This window comes from Oryctolagus cuniculus, chromosome 6 (genome assembly GCF_964237555.1).
Source record: "Oryctolagus cuniculus chromosome 6, mOryCun1.1, whole genome shotgun sequence".
Taxonomy (NCBI): domain Eukaryota; kingdom Metazoa; phylum Chordata; class Mammalia; order Lagomorpha; family Leporidae; genus Oryctolagus; species Oryctolagus cuniculus.
In genome coordinates this window covers 93,802,608-93,823,575 of record NC_091437.1, presented here as the reverse complement: position 1 = coordinate 93,823,575, position 20,968 = coordinate 93,802,608, and the positions used below count along the sequence as shown (strand labels likewise).

General features: G+C 39.9%; 1 protein-coding gene across 2 annotated transcripts in view; it reads right to left on the bottom strand.

The window, feature by feature from the left end:
* Positions 1-20,968, bottom strand: part of PREX2 (phosphatidylinositol-3,4,5-trisphosphate dependent Rac exchange factor 2) — a 326,634-nt gene that overhangs the window by 138,110 nt on the left and 167,556 nt on the right. For both annotated transcript variants that reach the window (XM_017341384.3, XM_002710460.5), the window contains exons 23-25: positions 20,742-20,903; positions 9,914-10,136; positions 9,155-9,362 (exon numbers count right to left, since the gene is read on the bottom strand). In XM_017341384.3, the coding sequence (XP_017196873.2) occupies positions 9,155-9,362; positions 9,914-10,136; positions 20,742-20,903 (593 nt within the window). The remainder of the gene's footprint in view (positions 1-9,154; positions 9,363-9,913; positions 10,137-20,741; positions 20,904-20,968) is intronic.

Below are 20,968 nucleotides of genomic sequence, written 5' to 3'. Positions count from 1 at the left end.
TTTGCTTGTATACAATAGCAAGTTACCCACTAAAGATCCACTGATTAAAACCCAAGCACTATGCTATTCAATATCAAGCTCCCCCTAAATCTGTTCAGTAATAGTTTTGTATGTAGTATGTTGAATTTATCTGTGCACTTTAAATATTATCATCACCATTATTAATATCCTCATCCTCATTTTAGAGGTGAGGTAAGTGAGACACACAATGAGCATATGCCAGTGAAGCTGAACCCCTTTCTTCCTGTATTCTGGAAGAAACAAGATGGCCAATAGTGCTGTACACAGCATTCCAGTTGTACCAGGCACATGATTAAGGGTCACTGGCATAGCCGTGTGACTTGCTTTAGCTAGTACACATAGGTCACTTCTGGTAGAAGCCTGGTAGCATGCCATCGCACAATTTTCCTCCTTCCCTTCTCCCTGCCATGGCAATCAGAGATATTCCAGTTAACAGGAGCTCCGTCAGCCTGTGCTCCAAGATGGACACGTAGAGTGATCAGAAAGAAGCATGTGTTGTTTTAAGTCTAAGAATTTTATAGATTTTGGTAACATAACACTGAATAGAAACACCTTATATGAAAACTAGGAGACATCTTGAAAAGTTATGATGCAATTGGGGGACATAGGCAGAGATATTTTATGTTGGGGACTAAGCACAGCCTCTATAAGGACCTGCCGTTAGCCCAGACCTTGAGTATCCAGGAGGCAGCAGACCTCAGAAGCAGACAAAACTAAGCAGAGCCTCTTCAAGGACAGGGACAGAAAGTGGCTAGTGCAGTTGGAGCTGGTGAGATTAGTGTGGACAGGTCGACAGGAACTTGCAGGCCACCACAGTGAATTTGGTATCATGTCAACTGCCATGGAGTGTCATGACATGGTTTGAATTGGAGACTATACGACTGCTCCTTACAGATGTCCCTGGAGCTTGCTGAATGTGGAATGTATGAGAGAGAGACAGAGCTCAGAAACTCCTGTGGTGGTACCAGAGAGGTATGGTGGTGACCCAGTCTACGGTGATCATGCTGGACACATTTTTAAGTATAACTGACAGAACTGTTGAGGTACTGGAAGTGAAAGGGAAAGAAAGAGAACTGATGATGATACCTGGATTCTGGCTTGATGAGCTGAAGAGAGAGAGACATTTCACAGAGAAGGGGAAGATGCTGATAGCAGAGTAGTCAAAATAGGTTTATTATAATTTATATTTAGAGGGACCTGTGACACAATCCAGTGTTTTATAATGCAAATCATGGAAGAGAGAAGTCAATGCATGTAATTAATACAACTCTGCATGGTACATACGTGAATAAATGTTGGCTTTTATGAGGCTGTGTCTTTTTGTACATTGACCTGAAAAATGCTTGAGAAACCTTAAAAGATAATTCCACACCACACCACCACCCCTTTAGTAACCTCCAGGTCACTAACACCCCAACAATGCAAGGTGTCCACTTCTCTCAGTTCATCAAGCCAGAATACATGTATCCTCTTTAATTCTTTTTTATTCAGTCCACCTTCAATGAAACTTGCTCATCACTTAATCCTAGGTATCTGGCATCTGCAATTTGAAGTCTGTATTCAAATTTCCTATCTTCACTAGCTTCCAACAGTCTGCATTCATTTCTTCTCTGTGAGAATACACAAATCCTCCCTTCTGCAATGTCATCAAAGGTTTTAGATTATCTCTCAATTATGTTTCCCTTTACTTATTTCCAGTATCTAAGTATCATTAACCATAAAACAGCCCATTAGCTTCCCAAAGTGAAAAAAGAATCACAAAGCCTTCATTAATCACAAAGGAATCACAAAGGCTTGTATGCAGGGATGGGTGAACATTTGCAAATCAATACATGTGATAAATCACATTAACAAATTAAGAACAAAAACTATTAGTTATCTCAACAGATGCAGAGAAAGCATTTGATAAAATGCAACATCCTTTCATGATGAAAACCTCAAGCAAATTCTGTATAGAAACAACCTTCCTCAACACAATCAAGGCAATTTATGATAAACCCACAGCCAGTACCGTATTAAATAGGGGAATAGTTGTAAGCATTGCCATTAAGATCCAGAACCAGACAAGGATGCCCACTTTCAACACTGCTATTCACCACAGTCCTGGAAGTTTTAGCCAGAGCCATTAGGCAAGAAAAAGGAATCAAAGGAATACAATTTGGAAAGGAGGAATTCAAAATTTCTCTATATGCAGATGACTTGATCCTATATATAGGGGATGCAAAAGGACTCCACTAAGAGACTACTGGAACTCATAAAAGTGTTTGGGAAAGTGGCAGGATATAAAACTAACAAAAAAAATGGCTTTTGTATATACAGACAAGGTCATGACAGGGAAAGAACTTAAAGATCAGTCTCATTCATAATAGCTTCAAAAAGAATTAAATACCTTGGAGAAATTTAACCAAGGATGTCAAAGATCTCTATGATGAAAAATATAAAACACTAAAGAAAGAAACAGAAGAAGACATTAAAAATGGAAAATGTTCCATGCTCATGGATAGGAAGACTCAATATCATCAAAATGTCCATACTACCAAAGGCAATTTACAGATTCAATGTGGTCCCAATCAAAATACCAATGCCATTCTTCATAGATCTAGAAAAATGATGCTAAAACTCACCTGGAAACACAAGAGACCCTGAATAGCTAAAGCAATCTTATACAACAAAAACAAAGATGGTGGCATCAGAATACCTGATTTCAACACATACTACAGATCAGTTATAGTCAAAACAGCCTGGTACTAGCACAAAAACAGACTTGTAGACCTGTGGAACAGAACAGAAACTCCAGAAATCAATGCATGCATCCACAACTCTTATCTTTGACAAAGGAGATAAAATCAATACCTGGAGGAAAGACAGTCTCTTTTGCAAATGGTGCTATGGAAATTGGATCTCCGCATGCAGAAGTATGAGACTAGACTCCTACCTCCTTAAAACTTACACAAAAATCCACTCAAAATGGATCAAAGACCTAAATCTATGACCCGATACAATCAAAGTACTAGAGAACAGTGGTGGAACTCTGCAAGACATTGGCATCGATGAAGATTTCTTGGGAAAAAAACCCAGAAGCACAGGCAATCATAGCCAAAATGAACAAACATACATCAAGCTCAGAAGCTGATGCACTGCAAAAAAAATCACTCAGGAAAGTGAAGAGGCAACTGATAGAATGGGAGAAATAATTTGCAACTGATAAAGGCTTTACATCCAGAATCTATAAAGAGCTCAAGAAATTCAACAAGAACAAAACAAACAAACCAGTTAAGAAAGGGGCAAAGGACTTGAAAAGGCAATTCTTAAGAGAGGAAATCCAAATGGCCAACAGACACTTGAAAAAATGCTCAGGATCATTACCCATCAGGGCAATGCTTAGGTTTCACCTCAGTTCAGTTAGAATGGCTCACATATAGAAATCAACAAACAACAAATGCCAGCAAGGATGTAGGGAAAAGGTACCCTGGTCCGCGGTTGGTGGGGATGTAAACTGGTGCAGCCACTGTGGAAGACAATATGGAGATACTTCAGAAATCAGAACATAGATTTACAATATGATCCAGCCATGCCAGTACTGAGAATTTACCCAAACCAAAAGAAATCAGCAAATGAAACAATTATCTGTACCCTCATGTTCATTGCAGCACAGTTACAATAGCGAAGATATTAAGATGCAGAATCAACTCAGATGTCCATCAACTATTGACTGGATAAAGAAACTATCACGCACACACACACACACACACACACACTATGGAGTACTACTCAGGTGTAAAAAAAAAAAAAAAAAGAAATCCTGTTTTTTACAACAAAATGAATGCAACTGGAAACCATTATACTTAGTGAAATAAGCCAGTCCCAAAAAGCCAGATATAATATGTTTTGACTGATCTGAGGTAACTAATAGAGTACCTGAAATGTAACATACTAGAGTGAAATAGACATTTCGAGATTCAATGATTGTTTACAGCCCTTGTCTCTTCCATTGAGGACCAGGTTTTGTTTTTTTTTCTTGTCATGTTTTGTTTTCTTTCCTTCATACTATTTGTTGAACTCTTTTACTAAGTGTAGGGTTTACTGAAAGATTGTTAAGTAAGTGGAAATAGATTTTTTGTAAAAATTAAGAGTGGGACTGTAAAAGGGAAGAGGAGGATGGGTTGGAGCCTGGGTGGGAGGGAGTTGGGGGAGGGTGTCACTATGTTCCTAAATCTTTATATATGAAATACATGAAACTTGTATCAGAAATAAAATTTAAAAAAAGAAAAAAGTTGTGGAATAAGACAGTGGGGGAAATCTTAAGTTAAAAAAATCATTTTAAGTATTTTTAGTTATGTAAAAAAATCATCCCTTTCTGTAACGAGTGATTACAATATAGGCATTTTTAACCAAGTAAAGGGAGGTCACTGGCTCAAACTTTTTTCTTGAAAATAGGCCTACCTTACTTGAACTTAAGGAGAAAAAAATCAATAAATTACCAGAGACACAGCCTGGATGACTGCCCAGCAGTGATGGACAACCAGCGGAGTATAGGCTTGGTCTCCACGCAGTGTCAGCAGAGGCAGAGCAACAATCCTGCCACTAACAAAAGCAGTCAGCTAAAAAGCTGGGCAATCACTCTTGGTCTAACAGCAAGTAGGTGATCGGTCCAGGTGTTCTGGTAAAATCCCTTTGAGAGGTAGAATCAATGATTCAACATCACTTTTTGCTGCCTTATTAAAAAAGATTCTTCTACACATTTCCTAATACCTTGAGAGGAAAAGAACTGGTTTCTAAAATAGAACACTGTAGGGCCAGAGCTATGGCACACCAGGTAAAACTGCTGCCTGCAGTGCCAGCATCTTATATGGGCACCGGTTCAAGTCCAGGCTGCTACTCTTCTGATCCAGCTCTTTGCAATGGCCTGGGAGGGCAGTGGAGATGGCCCAAGTTCTTGGGCCCCAACACCCATGTGGGAAGTCTGGAGGAAGCTCCAGGCTCCTGGCTTCAGGTCGGCCAAGCTGTGGCCATTGTGGCCATTTGGGGAGTGAACCGGCGTATGGAAGACCTCTCCTCTTTCTGTCTCTGTCTCTGTCTCTCCCTCTCTTTCTCTCTACCTCTGTAACTCTGCCTTTCAAATACATAAATAAAATCTTTTTAAAAAATTAACATTGCATACTCAGATGCAGAGATTTCAAAATTTTTGCACCAAATATTTTAATTTCATTTTCTATGAGCTTTTTCAAGTATTCTCATATAAGAAATTCTTATTTATTAAATAAAGCAAAATTTAATATCCTAAAACATGAACTTTTTTTTTTTTTTTGACAAGCAGAGTGGACAGTGAGAGAGAAAGGTCTTCCTTTGCCGTTGGTTCACCCTCCAATGGCCGAAATGGCCGGCGCGCTGCAGCCGGCACACCGCGCTGATCCGATGGCAGGAGCCAGGTACTTCTCCCATGGGGTGCAGGGCCCAAGCACTTGGGCCATCCTCCACTGCACTCCCTGGCCACAGCAGAGAGCTGGCCTGGAAGAGGGGCAACCGGGACAGAATCCGGCGCCCCGACCGGGACTAGAACCCGGTGTGCTGGAGCCGCAAGGCGGAGCATTAGCCTAGTGAGCTGTGGCGCTGGCCTTTTTTTTTTTTTTTTTTTTTTTGACATAAAACATGAACTTTCTATCACAAGGTTCTACGACAATTCTAAGATATCATTCAGTTGCTTAAAGAATCTCCTATTCTCATAATAACCTCAAACAGCTTAATTTATCTCTAAATTGGAAAGTCATAATTTAATACACAAAATGGTTTTAACTAATTTTTAAAAATAGTTTGTTAGAGGGGATAAACCAGGATATTAATTCTAAAAGCCTCATAAAACCAGAAAAATAACATATTAACAGTAAATATTGAATCAACTCAGATGTCCATCAACCGATGACTAGATAAAGAAAATGTGATAGATACACTATGGAATACTATTCAGCTATAAAAAAGAATCAAATCCTGTCTTTTGCAACAAAATGAATGAAACTGGAAACCATTATACTTAGTGAAACAAGCCAGTCCCAGAAAAACAAATATCTTATGTTTTCCCTGATCTGTAGTAACTAATAGAGTACAAAAAAAGTAATGTATATGAGTGAAACTGACATTTAGAGATTTGATTATTGTTTACAGTGCTTCTCTCTACTGCTGAGGAACAGTGATTTTTTTTCCTTCTATCTGTTGATTTATTTACTTAGTGGAGTGTTGACCTTATGATTATAAAATAAACTGAAAGAATGCAATTGTGAAAATTAAAAAAGGAAGGAGGAGGAAAGGTAGTGTGGTACATATCACTGTGCTCCTAAATATATTCGTTCAGTTTATATAAATAAAAATATTGTTTGCTTGAGAAAAGCAACCTTGGGGCCATCCTGACACTGATAGGACACATTTGTGCTTTTCACTACTTGTGTGATGCTGGGCTCATCATTTCTAAGACACCTGAACTTATGACATTTTCCAGCATAAGGATTGTTTGGAGTTCCCACAGCCTATTTATGAGTTTCTATGCTGAAGTGGTCACTTAGATGTGTCTGAAAGATCTGACTCTTACCAGAGTCATTTCAAGAGTTAATGTTCTCAGTGGGTTAACACAGGGAACTGTGGTCTTCTGAGTGTAAATTTGGGTTCACTTTTAAATAATGTCCCTTTAGTTCCATTCTGGTCTGGTCATCCCTGCAGCACTGTGTAATATCAAGCCCTTGTTCCCTTGGAACTGAGTCCCTGTGACCTATTTGGCACCATAGTCTTGGTAAATATTAATAAATGTTACTACAGTTAAAAAAACAAGTAAATAAAATATTTAAAAATAGAAAATATTTCAATATAATAAAATATTATATTATATTATATTATCAATATAATAATATTTGATTTTATTTAATATGTAGGGATATTTTATTAAATAGATAATATTAATATTAATATTATTTGATGTTTTAATATTTTATATAATAAAATATTACAGTGATTTGGATGTAGACATTTCACAGATATGTAAAGCAAGACACCATGTCAATTATGACTTTATTAATATAATGTCTAGGGATTGGCATTGTGGCCCAGCAGATTGGGTCACCACTTTAATGCCAGCATCCCATATCAGAGCACCAGTTCAAGTCCTGGCTGCTCTGGTTCTAATCCAGCTCACTGCTAATGTGCCTGGGAAGGCAGCAGCAGATGGCCCATGTGCTTGGGCCCCTGCCACCAACCCAAAACATATATGCAGTTCTTGGCTCCTGGCTTTAGCCTGGCTCAGCACCATCTGTTGAAGCCATTTGTGGAGTGAACCGACAGATAGGAGATCTTTCTTCTCTCTCTCTCTCTCTCTCTCTCTCTGTTGTTCTTTCAAATAATTTTTAAAAAAAAAAATATTAGATGTCTAATTACAACAAAGCTTTGGATTATGTCCTAAATATTTCTGTCAAAACTGAATTATCAGGATTGGCATTGTGGCATAGTGGGTAAAGCCACCACCTGCAGTGCCAGCATCCCTATGGGCACCTATTCTAGTCCTGGCTGCTCCACTTCATTCCAGCACTCTGCTATGGCCTGGGAAAACAGCAAAAGATGGTACGAGTCCTAGGGCCTCTGCATCCACATGGGAGATCCAGAAGAAGCTCCTGGCTCCTCGCTTCGGATCAGCTCAGCTCTGGCTATAGTGGCTATTTGGGAAGTAACCCGGCAGATTGAAGACCTCTCTCTGTCTCTCTCTCTGCCTCTCCATAACTCTGCCTTTCAAATTAGTAAATAAATCTTTAAAAAAAAAAGTGAATTATTTATCCAGGGCAGGCATTGTGGCAAGTTGGTAAAGCTACCACCTGCAATGCCTGCATCCCATATGGGCGCAGGTCAAGTTCCAGCTGTTCTACTTCAGATCCAGCTCCCTGTTAATGGTCCAGAAATGCAGTGGAAGCTGGCCCAAGTCCTTGGGACAATACCACTCATTTGGGAAACCAGGAAGAAGTTCCTGGCTCCTGGCTTTGGACAGGCCCAGTTCAGGCCATAGTAGCCATTTGAGTAGTGAACCAGCAGACAGAAATCTCTCTCTCTCTCTCTCTCTCTCTCTCTCTGCCTCTCCCTCTCCCTCTAACAATTGCCTTTCAAATAAATAAGTAAATAAACCTGAGTTATTCATAGAAATATAGAATACCTGTGGTATAAACAACACACATTTGATTTTAATTTAAATCAGTAACTTCATAAACTAAAAAGAGGATAGTGGTGCTTATACAGTGTGTTCAGAATCTACCAGCTGTAGGAATACACAATAATTTCCATTCCTTGAATGGATGAGCAAACACACCAACAGAGATACTATACTGACATTCATTTGTATACTTTCACCACAATCCTGATTTAATTATTCCTCACCCACTTTCACAGATGAATGACTGAGCTACCCCAAATCTCATGCTGTTTGGACTCTATAGAGCTGCTTTGACCAGATGAGAAGCCCAACCACAAGCCACAATGCAACAAATCATCCTACAGAGCTCGGGCAATTCTCCAACTGCCAAATTCTTAAATAAGAATGAGAGTTGATCTCTTTGGAAATGTGCTCATTAACTACCTCTGTCTTCTCTTGGTTGAAAATTTCTAATTGCTGGCACAGTTATTTGTGTTATGGCTTAATAGGCCATTAATTCAATCAGAACAGGAGAAATTATTAGATCCAAAGATATATGCTTTTCCATTTACTCAGTAAACAAGCATGTTAAGCATTTATTATACTTTGTATGTTTCATGAATATCTCTTGAGTACATTTGTACTCTGACGTGTAAATGATACACGGAAATCCCAATCCACAGTTAGTGCCTTTAAAAACATAGATTTCAACCTAAAATTTTCACACAGAGACTTAGTGTTCTTGTATATGACAGAATTGTGTTAACTCTCTCCCCTAGTATGAAATGCTTGCTAAAATATCTACCTATATATTTATAATTTAAATCATTTTTAAGAGCTACATTATCACAATAAATGTCCTAAATTTACAAAAACTAAAGATAGAGAGTGACAGAATTTGTCAAACATTTTTCAAAAGTCACACTTTCTACATATATTTTTTAAGGGAAGCTGAAAAGTACAGTGCAAGATACTTACTCATCTATTTGACAAACACACATCTCCACTTCTTTCAGTGCTGTCTGGAGTTTGCCCAGCAGTTTCTGGTAGATATCTTGGGTTTCTAAGTCTTCTTCTTTTAATAAATAGCGGAGACCATGGCCATCTTGCTGTCCCAGAGACAGACCCGAAGGGGCCGCCATAGTGGTGATGGTGTGTTGAATGTACACCATGGGGCTCAGCTTCCCTGAGGAATGACAATCATCCCATAATAATACTGATGACCTTTACCTTATAATAACTATACGGTCCACTTCATCTGAGTGGCCCATGCTCACATAAATTAAAATGCCAATCCAATGGTGAACTGAATTCAGGAATTCAAGTTTGTGGAGTGTTGAAATGAAAAGCTACAAATACAGTTTGACTCCTTGTCCCACTCCAATGGAGCAGAATGACATTATGCATCCCGCAGCTGCTCTTCTTTTATTTTTCTCACAGTAACAGGGTCATTTCAGAGTAGTAACTTTCACAATAAGATGAGCTGTGCCTATCATACATAGAAGGAAGGTAAGAGAAATCATCTTTCTTACAAGGGGAATATTAAATATGTCACACTCTAGTCTCACTATATACACTTGGGTATAATTATCCATAACATTGCATGAGCAATCCTCTCTTTGTAAAAGTTCAGGCTTGCTTACGTGGCAGGAATCTACCAAACTACAGGATTCTAGAATACTCATGATTGTATAAATTACTTTTTATGATCTGATGAAGTCTCAAAAGCTTACATACCTTGTTCAGTAGATTTATTCTCTTTATCATGAGAGTTATGCTTCCTACTATCCAACTGGACACCAAATGCACTCCCAAGTGAGGTCGATGTTTTGGGATAAGAAACTTCCATCACATTGACGTGACAGTTGGTAGGGCAGAAATCACTGCTGTGCAGTGGGGAGATTTTAGATTTGGCCTGTTTGAAGGTGGGCCATGCTCTATTCTTCAGTACACGGGAAAACTGCAGGTTAAAAAAGGAAATAAAATGCAGTTAAACACACAGTAAGAACTCACAGGAATTTCACTTGCATCATCCATAACAAAATAAAAAAATCAAATCATTTCAACAGCAATGAGTGAAATAAACTGAGCTGTAAGAATTTAAATTATTACTTCAAAACTCATTCTTAATAAAGCAAAGCAACATAGGCAGCATATGAATCCTTTGAAATTCTAATTACAAGTTAGGAGTTGAAAGAACTGAATTTCAGTGACGAATGAAATTTACTGGGACTCAAATTCACAAGCTCTCAGCAGCTAAGACAGTCTGATAGATAGATTCTTATTCTGGTGTCCTCAGAATAGGAATCACATCTTTAAAGTGCGGCAAGATAGCAGAATAAGGTGCTGGTTGGGTCAAGGGCAGAAGAAGATGGGATAATTCTAAGCATCATCAGAAAGCTGATGCCAAGCAAGAGTCTGTGAACAGGTCAGACAGCAAACTGTAGTAATGCTGACCCAGCCTGGCAGGGGGCTGTGCTCCCCAGGCTTCCTGCAGTCAAGATCAGCAGAAGACTGGTGTGCACTCTGCTTTTATGCCACTAAGAATAAATTGATACCAGAATGACTTATGAAACTTAAAACAGTGGCCACTCCAGTGATGCAAATCTTGTAGTAGGTTTCCATTCAAATCCATCTACTCCTTGCCATGGTCTATAAAGCTATCCAAAGTCTGATCCTTACCTAATTTATCTCAAGCTCTCTTCCTAAGCGCCTTTTGACTGTCACGTAGTTCTCACACACTATCTACTCACTCTGGGCCTTTGGACATGCTGCTAAGGTGCTTAGAATGTTCTTTCTTCATTGCCAGACTTTTTTTTTTTCCTATGCATCTTTAAATTCTATCAAATCATCAAGGGGCCTTCCCTGAGCCCTTGCCTAGGTTCAATATCCCTGGGTACAAGCTAGGTTATAGCACACTGTAATCCTCCTTATATATAATCATCTTACCACTAGCTAGCCTGAATCAAATAAGGGATATGGACTAAGGAATCTCTATATTCTGTTCCTGCTTGGGGGGTGAACCAACCGCAAAGGAAGACCTTTCTCTCTGTCTCTCTCTCTCACTGTCCACTCTGCCTGTCAAAAAAAAAAAAAAAAAAAAAAAAAAGAAAAGAAAAATATAACATGACCCTACCTATTGATCCTACTAGTAGAGTTATAAATTGACCACTCAAAAGAATAGAACTTGACTAACACTGATCATTGCTTAACATTCCTAGGATTAACTTGAAAAGTATATATTAAAATCATATCCTGTCATTAAAAAGCTCACCAGTAGATTATGGACTTATATATTTCATACAGGTTTACTATATATATATATGTTTATACATACATAAACATGTATATGTACATTAAACTATGCTTTCTAATAATTTGTTAGAAGCTGCATAGCTCAGAAAAGTGCTAGCATACTTAGGAATCTAAATAAAACTAGATTGAAATGCAGGGAATTATTAATAAAATTACTAACAAGTTTAAAAATAATGTGTGGGGCTGGCACTGTGATGTAACAGGTTAAAGTCCTGGCCTAAAGTGCCAGCATCCCATGTGGGTGCCAGTTCTAGTACCACCTACTCCTCTTCCAATCCAGCTCTCTGCTATAGCCTGGGAAAGCAGTAGAAGATGGCCCAAGTTCTTGGGCCCTGCACCCGTGTGGAAGACCCAGAAGAAGCTCCTGGCTCCTGACTTCAGATTGGCTCAGCTCCGGCCATTGAGGCCACCTGAGGAGTGAACCAGTAGATGGAAGACCTCTCTCTCTGTCTCTACCTTTCTCTGTAACTTTGTCTTTCAAATAAATAAAAATAAATCTTAATAAAAAAAGAAAATAATGTGTAATAAAACCATCCTAACCCTGAAAGAAAGCAAAGGATTTAGAGAATTCCAAGTCTATCTCCTTCATGTAATAACATGAAGGAACTTTGACCTGGAGCTTAACATGAAACAGACCTAGAATTTGAAGTCAGAATCAGAATTTCAACCACTTCTTTTCCACTGTTATTACAAAATAAGTCTTAGATGAGGTTCCCATGGCACACACAGAGGTACAGATATCAATGTTACTAAGTCACAGAATCCACTCTAATAAGAATTTATGCTTTGCTTCTCATCTTCTGCTTTACCTAATTACTCATACACTCAAAAATAGGAAAGAAGACTTCCATTCCAGGCCTTGTGCTAAATGCTGGAGATATAGCCCTTGTTCTCCTGGAGTTTATGGTCTGGTAAGGACACAGGTAAAAACAATGTAATATTATTGGCATAGACAACAAGTATCTCATTACAGTTACATGCATAACATATATAAATACATACTCAATTACCTATCTACATCTACATGTAGTGTGTGCATGTGTGTGTGTATGTCTTTGTGTGTGTAACGATTATATAATATATACATAAGCCAGATAATTAGAAACCTGGAGAAAGAAGTGAACAGGGCAATGTAATGAAGTGTTAGTTAAAGGATCAGGGAGAGAAGGGGGAAGTCCCTTGCCAATGGGACCAGCTGTTTCCTACAGCTCTCTGCTCAAGACAAATAAATGCCTGTGATTACAATGTGCTCCCCTCTGCATACACCTGGAAGAGGTGTGCACTGTTTGTGCAAATGTGTCTGGAACCTTCTCTGCCAAGAGCCTCTCTTGGGAAGGAAGGGCATGAGGAAAGCAGTGCTTCATCCATCTTGGGTTGTCTGCTAAGGTTTGAATGTGTCCCTCAAATTTCAGGTGTTGGAAACATAATTCCCAAATTCATATGTCAATGGTATTTGGAGATGGGGACTTTTCTAAGGGGCTTCATGAATGGATTTATCCATTCAAGGATTCATAAATTCATCTATTCATAGATTAATGCATTATTGAGGGAGTAGACTTGTTGGTAGAAAAAGCTCTCTCTGGCAAGCTCTCTCTGTCCATGTGATACCCTTTGCCATGTCATTACCCAGCAGGAAGACCCTCACCAGATGTGGTCACATCTTCCGAAGCCACCTGAACCAATCCATGGTGTTCAGCTACAGTAACAATCTAAGTTACATGAAAACACTCAGACAGCTGTCCCTGTGAGAAGAGGAACCAGTGGGAGGGACCCTTTAGGCACAGGTACTGGCAATGTTCTGGAGAGATTTGGAAGATCAAACCTCTATTCCCAGAAAGTGTGTCCCACTATACAACTGCTAGACCTTTCTAAAATGCAAACCTAACAGAAAGACAGTGCAGTTGGTACTCTGTCCATGGTACGTGCATGAGGACATGTGCTGATTATACTGTATCATAGTAACTAGGCCTGAAAACATCCACCTGGTTTTCAACAACATCAAATGAAACATGGGGCTCACTAAACTGCTTTGGAAAAAGCTCCTTAAAAATGAAAAAACAGCTCCTTTCCCTAAATAAAAATTGCAATTTTTCAACAAATAAATATTTAAGCTGTGGGGAAAGTTGAGTTGGGAAGGGCAGGCCTTTAGACCTATTATGGACAACATAACCCATATTTATTACCACCTTTCCTTATCTACCCAACAATTACATTTGTCTTTCTATATTAGAGGGGGATTGATTCCAGGACTGCCATGGATACTAAATCCTGAGGATGCTCAAGTTTCTCACATATCATGACATAATATTTGCATATTACCCATGCATGTCCTCTTATATACTTTAAATCTTATCTAGACTGCTTACACCTAACACAGTGTAAATGCTATGCAAACAGTTGTTACATTGCATTGATTTTTTCATTTGTATTATTCTTATTTTTCTAAATATATATGTTCTGCTGCTGGCTGAATGTAGAGTTGCTGAGCTTGCGCATACAGAGGACAACCCTATATAACAGGGCTCTTTATGTATCAGGCATTGTCTGAGGCGTCTTGAGAAACATCAGTAAAGATTCCTGCCCTATGAGAGGCTGCATTCTAATGAGGGAAAAGGTAAATAGTACATACAGTAAGTCAATTTTCTAATATTAGAAGATGGTACATGTAACTGAACACAGAATACAGAAGACTAAGAGGGTTGGGAGATTCAGAGATGAAATGAAGAACAGATTGTGACTTTTACCTGGAGCAGTCAGGGCAGGCCTAACTGAAAATCTGATATTCCAGCAAAATCCTAAAGGAGGAGAGAGTAAGGAATGTGGATATCTGGAAAAGAAGTGTTCCTGGCAGAGGAACAGCCAGTGCAAAAGCCCCACGCTAGTGCATTTGAGGACCATCAGGAAGACCAGAGTGGCCAAGATAGACAGTGCTGGGGGGAGGGTAGTGGGCGGAGGAAAGCACCTTCTGAAAGGACCCCGGGAGCCACTGGAAGGACGTGGCTTTTACTGTGGTTGAAAGGCATTGTCCTTCAGAAGCAACTGTGTGTGGGTGAGCAAGAGTGAGAGCAGGAAGAACACCTTCAATAGGAGAGACCCGGCAGTGGGTGACCCCGAGCTGTCAGCGCCAGAGGCAGTGAAGACTGCGTATTTTCGATGGTAGAGACCCTCTAAAGAATGGTGAGAGAAAACGGAGGTGAAGAATGATTTTAATTCACAATAGCTAAGATACGGAAACAACCCAGATGTCCATCAACTGATGACTGGATAAAGAAATTATGCTATACATACCTATGGAGATCAGCCATAAAAAAGAATGAAATCCTGTCTTTTGCAACAAAATGTATACAATTGGAAGCCATTATACTTAATGAAATAAGGCAACCCCCAAAAGGCATATACCATGTTTTCCCAGGTCTGTGGTAACTAATACAGTACCTAAATTGTAATGCATTGAAGTGAAACTCACATTTTGACATTCGATGATCATTTGCAGCCTTTGTCTCTACTGTTGAGACAAACAGTTTTTTTCTTCTTACTGTGTTTTGAACTCTTTACTTAGAGTACAATTAATCTTATGAGTATAACGTAAGCTGAAAATAGATCTTTGTAAAAATTAAGGATGGGAATAGGTGGGGAAGGAGGAGGAAGGGTAGGGCTATGGGCAAGAGAGAGGGTAGGGTGGGAAGAATCACTATGTTCCCAAATCTGTATATATAAAATACATGAAATTTGTATACCTTAAATAACATTTTTTAAGAAAAGAAAGAATGAACTCAAAGTGTTCAGACTGAGCAATGAAGGACTGGTATAATACTGAGATTAGAAAAAACTGCAGATATGACAACCTCCTGGTGGGGAGGAGCAACGTGAAACTGGGTGTGTGGAGTCTAAACTACACATTACATGCAACTGGAAAGTTCACGTGACCCAGGAGTCTGAATGGGACTACCAAGGGATGGACAACGGAGACAGAAAAGAGAAAAAGCAATTAGAACAGAATACCAGGAATGAACCACTGTGTAGAAAGGATGAGAAACAGGCAAACGTGGTGTCACAGAAACTGCTAACGAGAGGTTCAAGGTCAACTGCATCAGGTCACCTAAGGTAAGGAATACTGCAGGGGCAGTGAATGGACTTTGGCAAAATGTAACGACTTCAGCTACAGGCAGGGACCAGAGCACGGCTGGAGCATGCTGAGGAGGCAGGTGAGCAAGTGAGGCGGGGACAGACAGCAGGGATGTTCAGGACAGGGAGCCAAGAAACAACACAGGTGCGGAGAGAGGATGTGGACAGCAAGGGAAATGTGGGCTTTTAATGTAAGTGATATTAAGGCATATTTGTATACTGGCAAGAATAAATAATTAATTCTTTGAGAGGGAACTTCAAGTTCTCAATGCATCTGACTAAAAGTCAAACAATACAAAGGTAAGCTATTCTTTTTCAGCCAGCCTCCCACTCCAATTAAGTATAAAGCACCTTTGGCATGGAGTTATAAAAGGTTTGTATTGGACCATCGTCTTGGGAGAAAGGGACCTGGGGAAGAATTTTATTCACAATTTTCCAATCTATTTATCCATTTTAGAATTTTTACCATTACTAAGTGAGGTATTTGCATTGTTCAAAACAAGTCTGCTAATTTCTACATGTAATGTTTTTGTGTAAATGGAAATATTCCCTTGAATACATATTAAACATTTATATATAGGAAATATCCCCAATACCCAAAAATTCCAATTATGAGAAAATTCTAGAGCAGAAGAATAACTCTAGAATAAAGAAGGTTGCCAGGGTAACTTAGGGGAAGAGAGTTCTTCCAAACAGGGCTTTGTTTCACAGTGGAATCACCCACACCATCTATTCCACAGAGAATAAATGCCTGAGTTGGATTCATTCAGGCCTTGAGTAAGGCCCACGCTTGTCTCACACATGTGCTGAAAACACCTGCAGTCTGGATGTACAACCTGCCAGGAAGTCTATTATGACTGCAGCAGCCTGGCTATAGAAATTTAAGACATAAGCTGGTTTCTATTCTTAAAGCCTAAAACTTGTAGAATGAAAATAAAGCAAATCCATTCTGAGATTTTAGTTTCTATGGATACATTTTATTTCATAAAGGCTGTTAAAGTCTTCATTTAGAAGAAACAGAACCCTATTATTAGTGTTGCTAATAAGAGTTTAAAAGTCAATATATGGAAATTAAAATCTATATTCATAAGCACTATTATTTCCATTGACATGTATTTGATACATACATGGAGTTAACCTTATATGTCTTCTATGTCTTACTGGGACTTGCATCATAGGTTTCTTTTTTTTTTAAGATTTAGTTATTTATTTAAAAGTCAGAGTTACACAGGGAGAGAAGGAAAGGCAGTGAGAGAGAGGTCTTCCATATGCTGTTTCACTCCCCAATTGGCTGCAGCAGCTGGAGCTGTGATGATCCAAAGCCAGGAGCCAGGAGCTTCTTCTGGATCTCCCACATGGGTGCAGGAGCCCAAGGACTTAGGCCATCCTCTACTGCTTTCCCAGGTACATAAGCAGGGAACTGGATCAGAAGTATAGCAGCCAGGACTCGAACTGGCACCCATATGCTGGCACCGCAGGTGGCGGCTTCACCCGCTATGCCACAGCACCGGCCCCCATAGGTTTCTACAGCTTATTCAAACAGATAAGATCCCTGAAATATTTTCTTGCCAACTATTTAAGTATGTTTATGATCAAATGGAATGAACACAATGGCATCTTTAAAGCACTTGGGCCCCAGGCTTCTCTTAATTTCTAAATGAAAAATAAAAGTTAAGGAGAGAGCATTCCATAAAGTTGATACCTAGTCTATTGCTTACCTACTTACTACATGAACTTCAGCAAGTTCTAACTGTGGGGAGCAATCCGGACTAGACTAAGTTACTCGAATTAGGACTTATTCTATGCATCTGCTCTCCCACAATGTGGCGTTGGGAGAGAAGTAAACAGCTTCCGCACAGCTGCCTCCAGTTCAACTGATAAACTGTAGGACTTGCTCCTGATTGGAGAGCAGCGTACTCGGCGTGTGGGTAGCCGAGTTAGGATTGGCGGAGGAGGACTATAAAGGAGGAGAGAGACGGCATGCACCGGGAACATCTATGGGGAACATCTAAGGGAACCCGTGCAGCCCCCGAGAGAACCGGTCGGCGGTGTGCCGCTCCCCTGCGGAAGTGGGGAATGCGGCCAGGGGGAACTGCCCTTCCACGGAGGTGGAAGGGATAGTAGCCAACCCGGGAAGAACCAGCAGCAAACCCGGGGAGGGCCGAGCAGACGAGAGAACAGCGCAGGGTCCTGTGTCGCTCCTCCACGAAGAGGGGGAGCGACATAATGGTGCCGAAACCCGGGAAGAACCAGCAGCAAACCCGGGGAGGGCCGAGCAGACGAAAGAACAGCGCAGGGTTCAGTGTTGCTCCTCCACGAAGAGGGGGAGCGACACTAACCTTCCCGAGTAGGATGTAGAATAATGAGGATTGCTATACAAGGCTGTTTTGGAACCCAAACAGTAATGTATCTAAGAGTTTTCTTTAATGCAGATATTATTGTATCACCTAACATCACTGCTCATTTGCCTGTCCTTCCCTGCTTTAAAAGCTTCCAGGATCCTAGTTACTTAGGAGACCATGGAACATACTTCTCACCTACAGAATGGTATGTCTGAGACTGTCCACCGTTTTGGGGAAAATTCTCTACTATATGCTTCAAATCCCTGACAACACACATTCTCAGTTTATTGCAAGGCTTAGTTAGGTTTGTTAGAAAACAGGGAGTGACACATTCTTCACGAGCCACAGCCAAGTCCTCATGAACCTGAATGTGTTTTGCCTCCTTCTTTTACCCTGAACTGATCTTTTCCTCCCCATTCTCTAACATTTTTATATTACTCCAAATCATCAATTTGCATCCTGGAAGGTAAATAATAATAATAATAATAATACCACTTACTATCCCTAATTTTGACTCTTTCCTCACTAACACTTTCTCTATACTTCTGCCAAGGTGATTTTCCTATACATAAATCTGATTATTATGATGTTCCAAAATATTACTGGAAAAATTCGATTTTGTCGGTTTTATTTTTTAATTGCATACAACTCACATCCTTTCTAGTCCAGGCAGGATGCCAATGTTTCATCAATGAGATCAATCTCTTTTCTCCGTCTCTGCCTTTTCTTATGACAGCTCTCTTTATTTAAAACACTGTCTCTTTTCCTCTACTCAATGACAAATCTTCCCAACTCATAGGAGCTACCATTCACTGACTATTCAATCCACAATAATTTTTCCTTTATTGAACTTCTACTGCCCTTGTAGTCAAAACCATACAGTTTGGCACATAGCCTGTGTAACACAGCATCTACTGTAGGCTTAAAAAAATCACAACTAAAAAAAAATAAAGAATGCAAGGTCCATAGGTGGGCATTTGATATAGCAAACTAAGTGATGAGTTTCCAGCATCTCATACCACATTGCCTGGTGTTAGTCTCGGCTACTGCACTTCAGATCCAGCTTCCTGCTAATGCACATCTTTGGAGGGAGCAGAGGATGGCTCAAGGACTCAATTCCCAGCACCAGTGTTGTGGCATAGTGGGCAAAGCTGCCACCTGCAACACCAGCATCCCATGTGGGCGCCAGTTCAAGTCCCAGTTGCTCCACCAAGCTCCCTGCTAAATGTGCTAAATGGCCTGAGAAAAGCAGTGGAAGATGGCCCAAGTGCTTGGGTCCCTGCCACAAAAGTGGGAGACCTGGAAGAAGCTCCTAGCTCCTGGTTTTGGCCTCACTGAGCTCTGCGCCATTGCGGCCATCTGGAGAGTTAATCGGTGGATGGCAGCTTCTCTCTCTCTCCCTTTCTGCCTAAATCTGACTTTCAAATAAATAAATTAATTAAAAAAAAGAACTCAGATCCCTGCCACCATGTGGGGAAACTCATCTGGAATTCCAGACTCCTGGCTTTGGCCTGACCCTGGCCTGATCCTGGCTGTTGTAGGCATTTAGAGAGTGAAACACTGGATGGAAAAATTTCTTTTTCTGTCTCTCTCTGAAAAATAAAGAAGGGAAAATTAAAAGAAAAAAGCCCACAATGTTAAAATTCCACTGTTGTCCCCAGCTGTGTGCCTTTGAGCAAGTTACTTCACCAATGGGAACTTCAGTCCCCGACTAGTTTTTATCAGTACAACAATGAAATCCAAACTCTACCCAAACTTCTAGCATGTGCAATGCTCCCACAGCTCTTTCTGACTGGCTCATGCCTAAGCTTCTACACTCTGAAGCCTGGCCACTCTCATCCTGGCCACCACAGCCAACTGTTCTTTCTACCTAGATGATGATCCTCCAATTCAAATGGAAAGTTTGTCATTTAGATACAACCTTTCTCAAAGAGGCTTTCTCCTGCCACCCAGTCTCAAGAGGCACTTCTAACATATCTCCCTATTAGGAATTCTCCATAATGTTTTTCAATATTCGATTTTCCCCTTTGTAGGCATTTACTTTTTTCTCTGCTATCTCCCCCATTTGAATTCCTAGTATCCTGAATAATGCTTATGTCACATAAATGAACTAATCAATCAACTTAAAACCATCACGGGCCATGCACTTTCTGACTGAGGGCTTTTATTCCCTTTATTGGGAGGAAAAGAAAAGAAGAGCTATAGTGTCATTTAAAATTTGACTTCAGAATTAGGTGGCCTGCATGAAACTCTGAGCTTTCCCACGTTTCTGATCCAGCTCCCTGATAATGTGCCAGGATGATGAGTGGGTGGTGGCTCAAGTACTTGAGTTCCTGTCACCCATGTGGAAGCCATGATGAAGTTCCTGGCTCCAGGCTTCAACTGGGCTCAGCCCCAGATCTTGGCCATTTGGGGAGTGAATCAGTGGATGGAGGATCTGTCCCTTGCTCTCGCTCTCACTCTCACTCTCTCTCTGCCTTATACATACATACATAAATAAATCTGTCTTTAGGAAAGCCCTCATCAGGTTCTCTCATCTGGATATTGGGCTTTCCAGTCTCCAGATCTGTGAATTAAGTTAACTTTTATTGTTTACCTGATTTTGAATATTTTTATAGCATCAGAAAATGGACCAAGAGAATTATGTAGTTATATACATATTATCATTTTAAAAAAAAAAGTGGATCACAAATACTGATAAGTAAAAAACACCAAGAATTGATTTATATTTGACATTTAAATAAAATTTCAATAATAATTACATTTATTTATAAAATCCTTACCTTTTTATAGCTGGATATTCTCTGACATATATGCTCAATTCTTTCACTGCAAATGGCATTGAATTTGCTCTGAAGGTCAGCGGGAATCACTTCATTGAGAGAATTAAGGCTGCTGCAGTTTTGTACAAAATGATCATCACTCTTTGCCAGGGCTTCAAGAATCTATCATGAAAAACACACATCCACACACATGGAATAAAACCATCAACAGTAGCCACATAAAGTTT